This window comes from Aquarana catesbeiana, linkage group LG10, assembly GCF_042186555.1.
Source record: "Aquarana catesbeiana isolate 2022-GZ linkage group LG10, ASM4218655v1, whole genome shotgun sequence".
Classification (NCBI taxonomy): Eukaryota; Metazoa; Chordata; class Amphibia; order Anura; family Ranidae; genus Aquarana; species Aquarana catesbeiana.
In genome coordinates, this window is record NC_133333.1 from 178,231,587 (window position 1) to 178,243,778 (window position 12,192).

Below are 12,192 nucleotides of genomic sequence, written 5' to 3' on the forward strand. Positions count from 1 at the left end.
GTTATAGAAATTCACATTGGGGCTAATTTAAATTGGAGAAATTAGAGGAATTGATTAACATATCATTAATGTTTGGAAAGAAACATGAAAGCCCAACTCCAAGCTGGGTGACATTTAACCCAGAAGAAGTACCTAGAAATTCGATCTGCCAATAATGTATTCTTTTACTCATTCTTTTACTCATATACAGTATATCCAGCCAATTTGCATATTGCATTTTTTTTCTTTCTTCTGGCTTCCCACCTTACTTAGGCTCATTTTTGGGTACCTAGAAAGTCGATAATGTATTCTTTTACTCATATGCAGTATATCCAGCCAAATCACCCTTGATCTGTATTAGTAATATCAATCAGATTTTCTTGATTCGATTTGTTAGGATCATTTTATTTTGGGCACAGTGTTGCCAACCAACTGGATTTAAATTCACTGACACAACACCCTAAATTTACTGGCACATCCACCTTTTTACTGGCATTTCCAAAAGTTACAAAATGACAATTTTAAGTGCAAATTTCAGTATTTAGGCTACAAACAAGTACAATATGCAATTAGCAATATGATATAAGCTATATATTAAGGCAAAAAAACATATTTCTACTAATAAGTAGCTTAGGGACAGGACTGGGCAGGCACATACACATGAAATTGACTCTCACAGTGACACTGACAGCAGTGTGCAGCAGCACAGATGATGATGACACGTCACCGACATGACACGTCCCCACCTGAGTCACAGTGACAGTCTCTCTCCATGCCGGGTGGTCCCTTCAGTGCACTACAGTCCAAACAGCGCTGACAGTTCCACTCCCAGTTTGCCTTGCTCCTGTCCCGCAGACCCGCACACGAGGCCTGCCCCGCTCGACTCCCTTGCACCATGACATCCAGGGCCGGACTGGCCTACCGGGATACCGGGAAATCCCCCGGTGGGCCGGCTGTCTGGCTGCCCCTGGGGCCGCTGTGAGGGCAGCGGCGCCTGAAAGAAACATGGCTGCAGGGCCGCCGGGCTGACATGTAACTGCGCAGGCGCCATCGCTGTTCTCGGATTGTTTTCGGAAGTGTGTACGGGCTTTCCCGAGCTAGCCGTGCTCGGGAAAGCCCGTACACACTCGGCAATTCTCGGAAATGCGGGCGCATGCGCAGTAACACGATGGCGCTGAGCGGCGCCATTTTTAAAAGTAAAGGAGTTACGGCGCTCACCGCAGTGAGTACTCGTCTGGTGGACTCTTCCTCCTGCCCCCCCTGCAACCTCTGACCTCCTGCAGCCTCTGACCTCCTGCCCCTCCCTACAGCCTCTGACCTCCTGCCCCCCCCTGCAGCCTCTGACCTCCTGCCCCCCCTGCAGCCTCTGACCTCCTGCCCCCCCTGCAGCCTCTGACCTCCTGCCCCCCCTGCAGCCTCTGACCTCCTGTCCCCCCCTGCAGCCTCTGACCTCCTGCCCCCCCTGCAGCCCCGACCTCCTGCCCCTGCAGCCTCTGACCTCCTGCCCCTCCCTACAGCCTCTGACCTCCTGCCCCTGCAGCCTCTGACCTCCTGCCCCTCCCTACAGCCTCTGACCTCCTGCCCCTGCAGCCTCTGACCTCCTGCCCCCCCTGCAGCCTCTGACCTCCTGCCCCCCTGCAGCCTCTGACCTCCTGCCCCCCCTGCAGCCTCTGACCTCCTGCCCCCCCTGCAGCCTCTGACCTCCTGCCCCCCTGCAGCCTCTGACCTCCTGCCCCCCCCTGCAGCCTCTGACCTCCTGCCCCCCCTGCAGCCTCTGACCTCCTGCCCCCCCTGCAGCCCCGACCTCCTGCCCCTCCCTACAGCCTCTGACCTCCTGCCCCTGCAGCCTCTGACCTCCTGCCCCTCCCTACAGCCTCTGACCTCCTGCCCCTGCAGCCTCTGACCTCCTGCCCCCCTGCAGCCTCTGACCTCCTGCAGCCTCTGACCTCCTGCCCCCCCTGCAGCCTCTGACCTCCTGCCCCCCCCTGCAGCCTCTGACCTCCTGCCCCCCCTGCAGCCTCTGACCTCCTGCCCCCCCCCTGCAGCCTCTGACCTCCTGCCCCCCCTGCAGCCCCGACCTCCTGCCCCCCCTGCAACCTCTGACCTCCTGCAGCCTCTGACCTCCTGCCCCTCCCTACAGCCTCTGACCTCCTGCCCCGCCCTGCAGCCTCTGACCTCCTCCCCCCCTGCAGCATCTGACCTCCTGCCCCCCTGCAGCCTCTGACCTCCTGCCCCCCCTGCAGCCTCTGACCTCCTGCCCCCCCCTGCAGCCTCTGACCTCCTGCCCCCCCTGCAGCCCCGACCTCCTGCCCCTCCCTACAGCCTCTGACCTCCTGCCCCTGCAGCCTCTGACCTCCTGCCCCTCTCTACAGCCTCTGACCTCCTGCCCCTGCAGCCTCTGACCTCCTGCCCCCCCTGCAGCCTCTGACCTCCTGCCCCCCCTGCAGCCTCTGACCTCCTGCCCCCCTGCAGCCTCTGACCTCCTGCCCCCCCTGCAGCCTCTGACCTCCTGCCCCCCCTGCAGCCTCTGACCTCCTGCCCCCCCTGCAGCCTCTGACCTCCTGCCCCCCTGCAGCCTCTGACCTCCTGCCCCCCCTGCAGCCCCGACCTCCTGCCCCTCCCTACAGCCTCTGACCTCCTGCCCCTGCAGCCTCTGACCTCCTGCCCCTCCCTACAGCCTCTGACCTCCTGCCCCTGCAGCCTCTGACCTCCTGCCCCCCTGCAGCCTCTGACCTCCTGCAGCCTCTGACCTCCTGCCCCCCCTGCAGCCTCTGACCTCCTGCCCCCCCCTGCAGCCTCTGACCTCCTGCCCCCCCCTGCAGCCTCTGACCTCCTGCCCCCCCTGCAGCCTCTGACCTCCTGCCCCTCCCTACAGCCTCTGACCTCCTGCCCCCCCTGCAGCCTATGACCTCCTGCCCCCCCTGCAGCCTCTGACCTCCTGCCCCCCCCTGCAGCCTCTGACCTCCTGCCCCCCCTGCAGCCTCTGACCTCCTGCCCCCCCTGCAGCCTCTGACCTCCTGCCCCTCCCTACAGCCTCTGACCTCCTGCCCCCCCTGCAGCCTCTGACCTCCTGCCCCCCCCTGCAGCCTCTGACCTCCTGCCCCCCCCGCAACCTCTGACCTCCTGCCCCCCCTCCAGCCTCTGACCTCCTGCCCCCCTGCAGCCTCTGACCTCCTGCCCCCCTGCAGCCTCTGACCTCCTGCCCCTCCCTCTGACCTCCTGCCCCCCCGCAGCCTCTGACCTCCTGTCATCCCCCCCGCAGCCTCTGACCTCCTTTCATCCCCCCGCAGCCTCTGACCTCCTGTCGCCCCCTCCCCTCTGCAGCCTCTGACCTCCTGCACCCCCCTGCAGCCTCTGACCTCCTGTCCCCCCCCTGCAGCCTCTGACCTCCTGTCCCCCCCCTGCAGCCTCTGACCTCCTGTCATCCCCCCGCAGCCTCTGACCTCCTGTCATCCCCCCGCAGCCTCTGACCTCCTGTCATCCCCCCGCAGCCTCTGACCTCCTGTCATCCCCCCCGCAGCCTCTGACCTCCTGTCATCCCCCCGCAGCCTCTGACCTCCTGTCATCCCCGCCGCAGCCTCTGACCTCCTGTCATCCCCCCGCAGCCTCTGACCTCCTGTCATCCCCCCCGCAGCCTCTGACCTCCTGTCATCCCCCCCGCAGCCTCTGACCTCCTGTCATCCCCCCGCAGCCTCTGACCTCCTGTCATCCCCCCCGCAGCCTCTGACCTCCTGTCATCCCCCCCGCAGCCTCTGACCTCCTGTCATCCCCCCCTGCAGCCTCTGACCTCCTGCCCCCCCCGCAACCTCTGACCTCCTGCCCCCCCTGCAGCCTCTGACCTCCTGCCCCCCTGCAGCCTCTGACCTCCTGCCCCCCTGCAGCCTCTGACCTCCTGCCCCTCCCTCTGACCTCCTGCCCCCCCGCAGCCTCTGACCTCCTGTCATCCCCCCCGCAGCCTCTGACCTCCTTTCATCCCCCCGCAGCCTCTGACCTCCTGTCGCCCCCTCCCCTCCGCAGCCTCTGACCTCCTGCCCCCCCCTGCAGCCTCTGACCTCCTGTCCCCCCCCTGCAGCCTCTGACCTCCTGTCCCCCCCCTGCAGCCTCTGACCTCCTGTCATCCCCCCGCAGCCTCTGACCTCCTGTCATCCCCCCGCAGCCTCTGACCTCCTGTCATCCCCCCGCAGCCTCTGACCTCCTGTCATCCCCCCCGCAGCCTCTGACCTCCTGTCATCCCCCCGCAGCCTCTGACCTCCTGTCATCCCCGCCGCAGCCTCTGACCTCCTGTCATCCCCCCGCAGCCTCTGACCTCCTGTCATCCCCCCCGCAGCCTCTGACCTCCTGTCATCCCCCCCGCAGCCTCTGACCTCCTGTCATCCCCCCGCAGCCTCTGACCTCCTGTCATCCCCCCCGCAGCCTCTGACCTCCTGTCATCCCCCCCGCAGCCTCTGACCTCCTGTCATCCCCCCCGCAGCCTCTGACCTCCTGTCATCCCCCCCGCAGCCTCTGACCTCCTGTCCCCCCCCTGCAGCCTTTGACCTCCTGTCTGCCCCCTCCCTTCCGCAGCCTCTGACCTCCTGTCGTCCCCTCCATAGCCTCTGACCTCTCCTGTACCATCCGCAGCCTCTGACCTCCCCTGTACCATCCGCAGCCTCTGACCTCTCCTGTACCATCAGCGGCCTCTGACCTCCCCTGTAACATCCGCAGCCTCTGACCTCTCCTGTACCATCCGCAGCCTCTGACCTCTCCTGTACCATCCGCAGCCTCTGACATCTCCTGTACCATCCGCATCCTCTGACCTCCCCTGTACCATCCGCAGCCTCTGACATCTCCTGTACCATCCGCAGCCTCTGACCTCTCCTGTACCATCCGCAGCCTCTGACCTCTCCTGCAGCCTCTGACCTCTCCTGTACCATCCGCAGCCTCTGACCTCTCCTGTACCATCCGCAGCCTCTGACATCTCCTGTACCATCCGCATCCTCTGACCTCCCCTGTACCATCCGCAGCCTCTGACATCTCCTGTACCATCCGCAGCCTCTGACCTCTCCTGTACCATCCGCAGCCTCTGACCTCTCCTGCAGCCTCTGACCTCTCCTGTACCATCCGCAGCCTCTGACCTCTCCTGCAGCCTCTGACCTCTCCTGTACCATCCGCAGCCTCTGACCTCTCCTGCAGTCTCTGACCTCTCCTGTACCATCCGCAGCCTCTGACCTCTCCTGCAGCCTCTGACCTCTCCTGTACCATCCGCAGCCTCTGACCTCTCCTGCAGTCTCTGACCTCTCCTGTACTATCCGCAGCCTCTGACCTCTCCTGTACCATCCGCAGCCTCTGACCTCTCCTGTACCATCTGCAGCCTCTGACATCTCCTGTACCATCCGCAGCCTCTGACCTCCCCTGTACCATCCGCAGCCTCTGACTTCCCCTGTACCATCCGCAGCCTCTGACCTCTCCTGTACCATCCGCAGCCTCTGACCTCTCCTGTACCATCCGCAGCCTCTGACATCTCCTGTACCATCCGCAGCCTCTGACCTCTCCTGTACCATCTGCAGCCTCTGACATCTCCTGTACCATCCGCAGCCTCTGACCTCCCCTGTACCATTCGCAGCCTCTGACCTCTCCTGTACCATCCGCAGCCTCTGACCTCTCCTGTACCATCTGCAGCCTCTGACCTCCCCTGTAACATCCGCAGCCTCTGACCTCCCCTGTACCATCCGCAGCCTCTGAGCTCTCCTGTACCACCCGCAGCCTCTGACCTCCCCTGTAACATCCGCAGCCTCTGACATCTGCAGCCTCTGACCTCTCCTGACCTCTCCAGTGCAGCCTCTGACCTCTCCTGTACCATCCGCAGCCTCTGACCTCTCCTGTACCATCCGCAGCCTCTGACCTCTCCTGTACCATCTGCAGCCTCTGACCTCTCCTGTACCATCTGCAGCCTCTGACCTCCCCTGTACCATCTGCAGCCTCTGACTTCCCCTGTAACATCCTCAGCCTCTGACCTCTCCTGTACCATCCGCAGCCTCTGACCTCTCCTGTACCATCTGCAGCCTCTGACCTCTCCTGCAGCCTCTGACCTCTCCTGTACCATCTGCAGCCTCTGACCTCTCCTGTACCATCTGCAGCCTCTGACCTCCCCTGTACCATCCGCAGCCTCTGACCTCCCCTGTAACATCCGCAGCCTCTGACCTCTCCTGTACCATCCGCAGCCTCTGACCTCCCCTGTACCATCCGCAGCCTCTGACCTCTCCTGTACCATCTGCAGCCTCTGACCTCTCCTGCAGCCTCTGACCTCTCCTGTACCATCTGCAGCCTCTGACCTCTCCTGTACCATCTGCAGCCTCTGACCTCCCCTGTACCATCCGCAGCCTCTGACCTCCCCTGTAACATCCGCAGCCTCTGACCTCTTCTGTACCATCCGCAGCCTCTGACCTCTCCTGTACCATCCGCAGCCTCTGACCTCTCCTGCAGCCTCTGACCTCTTCTGTACCATCTGCAGCCTCTGACCTCTCCTGTACCATCCGCAGCCTCTGACCTCTCCTGTACCATCCGCAGCCTCTGTCATCTCCTGTACCATCTGCAGCCTCTGACCTCTCCTGTACCATCTGCAGCCTCTGACATCTCCTGTACCATCCGCAGCCTCTGACCTCTCCTGTACCATCTGCAGCCTCTGACATCTCCTGTACCATCCGCAGCCTCTGACCTCTCCTGTACCATCCGCAGCCTCTGACCTCTCCTGTACCATCTGCAGACTCTGACCTCTCCTGTACCATCCGCAGCCTCTGACCTCTCCTGTACCATCCGCAGCCTCTGACCTCTCCTGTACCATCTGCAGCCTCTGACCTCTCCTGTACCATCTGCAGCCTCTGACCTCTCCTGTACCATCTGCAGCCTCTGACCTCTCCTGTACCATCTGCAGCCTCTGACATCTCCTGTACCATCCGCAGCCTCTGACCATCTCTTGTCTCATATCACGTCTGCAGTCTGGAGTGGAGTCAAGAGTGGGAGTGGCGCAGGGATGGGGGTCATGGGAGAAGTCAGACATGTATGGACTGTGGAGAGGAAACTATGGGATAAAACCAGAGCCACCGAGCTGGAGCCGACTGACTGAGCCCTGTACACTACACCTGAGAGGAGGTCAGTGACAGCGCCGCCAGGTCAGCCTAAGAGGGGGGGGTCAATACAATATTGTAAGGGGGCACTGATATAAAGGTTTACCCCTTATATCAGTAAACCCCCGTACCTTAGTGTTTTCTTTCTGCGGAAGGTGGTCTCTGGTTACCAGAGTCCTCCCCACATTCCCAGAGTTCCCCTTTACATCATAGTCTTACAGTGCAAGGGGGAACTCTGATGTAAAGAGGAATGCAGTGGACTCTGATATAAGTGGGGTCTCTGGTCACCAGTGCTCCCCTTTTATATCAGAGTTCCCTTGCACTGTAAAGGGGAATCCTCCTGATATATGGGGGAACTCTGTGTTGGGTTATATTAATCTGACTTTCATGTAAATGGAGAAATATGGTTTTTGACTTTTGTTTAACTTAACACATTGCTAATAGCAGTTATAGCTTAAATATTGATATTTGCACTGAAAACTGCCATTTACGGCACCTTTTTTTTGCAGTGTCAATAAAAAATGTGCCAGTAAATGCCATGATTTTTGCCAGAAAAAAATTGCTGCTGATTGTAAAGCCCATGTCTCTCTTATCTATATATAATACACTCTTCAAATGTGCTTTAAAATGTATGGTTTTCCTTTTTGTGAACAAGAAAATAATGACATTATGCGGTTGGGCTGGTATAATAATGCTATGGGGCTGGTATGAAAATATTTCCAGGGCTGGTTTTTATTCCCAGTCCGGCCCTGATGACATCACATGACATGCTCAGGCAATGGTGCCGCCCAAACACACTGTAGCAGGCAAGGCTCTCGGCCAGCTCCAGACCGGAACTGCACATGCGCAGTTCCAAACTGAGCGTCACAGCCATATTTTTAACTGGCAACCTTTTCCTGTCACTGCCATATACTGGCAGGAGAAAAGTGCCCTTTTTTTTTACTGGCTGCCAGGAAAAATACTGACTGTTGGCAACACTACTTGGGCAGGGGTGATGTTGCCCTTTATTGTCATATTGCCAGACCTGTAACATGTTGCTTTATTATTTGCTTTATGTCTATGACCTATTTTTTTCTTCTCTAAGGATTTGTACTTTACTGAAAAATTTTAAATAAACAATTGATAAAAAAAAGGAAAAGCTGAACAGCAGCTGCATCAAACTGGATGCAGCAGCTGTTTGGACGACAATTTTCTGTCCATCTGCTTCAATTTTTCAAAGGATATTGAATAGGAGGGGCCGACACAGGTACCCACAGAAAACCACTAACCAACCAAAGTGAAATACGAACATGGTATGGCCAACTTAAAGAAGAGCTCCAGTCGCCCCCAGAAGAATTAAAAGTCAGCAGCTACAGTATTTTTTGCTGCCGACTTTTAATGTAAGGACACTTACCTGTCCAGGCATCCAGCATTGTCCTCAGCTGAGCTAATTCTTTAGTCGTCTTGGGGGCTAGGCACCGGCATCTTATGTAAGGAAAATCAGCAGTGAAGGCTTGTGGCTTCACAGCTGGTTTCAGACTGCGCATGCATGAGCCGCGCTGCGCTTTGTGAATGGCCCCGCAATCTCCTGAGACCTGTGACGTGTTCCAGAAGGCTTCGGGAGAAGGAGGAGGGGTGGGCGAACTTCCACTCAGATCGCCCGAGTAATCTTAAGGGAACTGGGAGTGGTGTACCTGTTGAAACCAGGTACCTGCTCCCCCACCCCCCCAAAAGTGTCATTAATTAAAGAGCATGGGAGGATGCAAAGAAGCAGAACTTCCCCTTCTGGGCAATGTTTTTATTGCTTGTGCCTTTCTGTTCTGGTGACAACCACACCCTGCATTTCCTGTATGAGTGTCATAGGGAAAGGAATTGAGGGAAAATCTCTTCTATGGAGTCATATGCAGAAAGTTACTGGTCAGTCTGGTTAAAATTTGCTGGATGGGTGAAAATCAAGTTATTTTTAGGGGCAGGTTTAAGGTTGAAGGTGCCAATTAGACCTAACACCTATGGGTCATAAGCAGACACCATTGGCCAAGTCTTGTCTTGGGGAAAAAAAGCTATTACGGTGTTTGGAAAAGCCAGCAACAGAAATATCTGCAGCACACCTCCCCTCCCCTCTACATGGGCTAAAGATTAATGGTCACACTCAATCGTTTGTGTTAGAGGAATCACTAGAAGATTGAGATGCCTTAGGGTATTTGGACTATGCTTTTACATGTCTGACCGCCCTCTGATGTCTATGGCTGCTGTAAATCTAATAGAATCGCCCTTTAAACCCATATGAATTTCTCTTAGTTGTCTCTAGACTAGAGTTTTGGATTTGCATTTTTTCCTTTACACATTTCTTAGACAATATCTGTAATTACTTGATGACTTCCTGACACCTAATCTCTTACAGGGAGAAGATACAGATCTGACTTGCAGGGAAGACAGTAATTGGGATCACCTCAATCATCTGGAGACACACAGTAAATACTGTAGTTGTCTGAGCTTGGAATGATCCTTGGACACCTCTCAAGTAACACATACCTGATCATTTGCACCAATTTATGTGTAGGTTAAAACGACCACTTCTTCATGATGACTGCCTTTGAATTGGGAGCGTGAAGGAAGGAAAGCATTCCAGCCATTAGACACATCTGTGAAAGCAGAGCACCAAAAAGATATCTTCTTCCTTCCAATTCTGGAAATCCACTTGGTTTGCTAATAACGAGAATCTTTAAATTGGATTATTTTATTATCATCTGAGTCTTTTTCTGGATTGCGCTGTGGATTTATATTCTTCTCATCAGGGATTATTTCATTAGGCGCACAATGGCGTTGCATTCTTCAAAAGCGAACTCCAAAAAGAAGCTACCGCTGCCTCCAGTTGATGGAGAAGATCCGAACTTTGTCTTTCTGTTTGAAAACATTGTTGACGTGGGTAAGTCACCCAGTTTGTTTCCTGCATCTTCAAAAGTTAAAACTGTCATTTTCAGCATTGTTTGCATATTCTGTGTTTTTTTTTGGTGGGGCAAGAATTTCTGATTGTCGATGTTGAATAAGATAGACATTTTAGATAGACAGTTATTTGAAAAGAAATTTGTTGAGTTGATTGTTGATGTACTGGCCATACACTTGCCATCGTTCTTTTGGCATATAAAATGCAAAAGTGTGGTCTACAATATTCAGTTGGCATATCTGCTAGCAGATGAGTGAAACAGAGATCTTAAAGTGGTGTTCCGGTCAAAATTATACTTTTTAAATAAAAATACCCCTATAATACACAAGCTTAATGTATTCTAGTAAAGTTAGTTTGTAAGCTAAGGTCTATTTTGTTAGTTTATAGCAGTAGTTTGTTATTTTATAAACTTACAGCAGGCCGTGGCCATCTTAAGTGTGGGCATCTGAAGCCAGACTGTATTTCTTCCTGGATCTCATCCTTGTAGATCTCGCACATGCTCAGTGCAGCACAAGCAGTGTAATAGGTTTCAGGTCAGGTTTCCATAGCAACGGCAGTTTCAGAGGAAGTTGCCGCCCCTTCCCAGAAGGCATTGCAAACAGGAAATGATGCGATGGGCCGCGGCCAGGGAGGAGGAAGTGAAAAATGAATACAGCAGATATACAGTAGGTGCTGAGAAAAAAAATAAAAAAATATCCAATTTGTTTACAGTGTACAGTTTAGTGAGGGATGCTGAAGAGTTGTAAAAGTGGGTGGAACTCCACTTTAAAACCTACCAAATTGAGCACTGCGGAAATGATCTTTTTATCATTTATGTGTTTTAAAAACTTTGCTGGTTGTTTCTCTTCTTAGAAAGCCAACATTTTGACTGTGTTATGGATTCATGATCTATTGGATTTAATTGTTCTGTTACAGAGACTAGTAATGCTAGTAATGTTTGTCAAATTCAACATGTAGTTGGAAGGGGAGTGGCAGTATCCCATGCATAAAAAGAATTGTATATAGACTTTGGGTAACATTGGATGATGTAATTGGATTAAAGCCCATAATGTATTTGTTACATATCCGATGAATCTGGAACTGAGCACTGTTCATGCCTTATTTATTAAGGCGCTATCTCCAGTGCATTGTTATCAATCTGAAGGTAAATTGGGCCAAATTTTGTTTAATAGGACATTTCAGGCTTCGGTGAGCATTGAGTAGTGCTTTGCCTTGTTCATTCAAAAATATATTATTCCGGATGACTGCAGTATTCAAACGAGTATGCATGAATTTCTGATTGAAAATTTCCGCCAAGTATTCAAGATTCCAAATGACCTGAATGGAATGATGTGTTATTTGGTACACAGACGTAATTGCCTGATATGACCACAGTTTGAACAGAACATAAATTTAGAAACATTTTGACTCATTTTATTTCTTTGGGTTGTTTCTTTGCAGCAGAGCTAAAATAACTTCCAAAATTATCCAGCTGTAAATGATGCTTATCCTACTTTGTCTACTGATAGTTCTGTTCTGGCTGGACACCCTTGTGCACAATCACCCACAATGGCAAAATAAAAATATCACTGAACTTGGCTAGTGTTCAAGCCATTGGCTCTTATTCCATGTACACGGCCTGAGTCTGAATCATCTGCTGATTTAACCATCATTCAAAATGAATTTATTTTAAAAAATGCACAATATTCCCATACATTGCATTAGAGAAGTAAAAGAATAAGGTCCACTCAACTTTTATGTACAATTGCTACAAGGAAGTCATTCAAAACTTTTTTCATCATTAATCTGAACGAGATTAAAGGGCTTTACCATGTAAATGTTGGAATGGAATGAAAAGTATTAATGTCGAAATGTCTATTGCCTCCCTTTCCCCCCTTTCCTTTTTTTCACCCCTTCAGTTTATGGAAAATGGAGCTATGCAGCTGGGGATAACTCTTGTTTTTTGGTTACAATTGACCACTAATTTCTATGCCTTTTGACACAGAACTTAGTTGTCATTATATGGCTTATATTTTGTTGTACTTGGTTACTTCTTTGTTGTTATCCAGTTTATTTTTACTACCCCTCACCTGGAATAAGCCAAGATGTAAAAACTCCTTTGTGTTTAACCATTTCACTCTCTTGGTCCGTATGCTTGTTGAAAATGAAGAATTTGAAAAAATATTGTTGAAATGTCAAAAGCCACTG

The 12,192-nt window shown here is 53.0% G+C and overlaps 1 protein-coding gene across 1 annotated transcript in view; it reads left to right on the forward strand.

Annotated features, from left to right (window-relative positions):
- The window catches only part of PLCH2 (phospholipase C eta 2), a 1,074,339-nt gene that overhangs the window by 132,080 nt on the left and 930,067 nt on the right, over window positions 1–12,192 (forward strand). Inside the window, exon 2 of the mRNA XM_073602999.1 lies at window positions 9,463–9,987. Within this exon, the coding sequence (XP_073459100.1) occupies window positions 9,879–9,987 (109 nt within the window). The 5' untranslated portion in view covers window positions 9,463–9,878. The remainder of the gene's footprint in view (window positions 1–9,462; window positions 9,988–12,192) is intronic.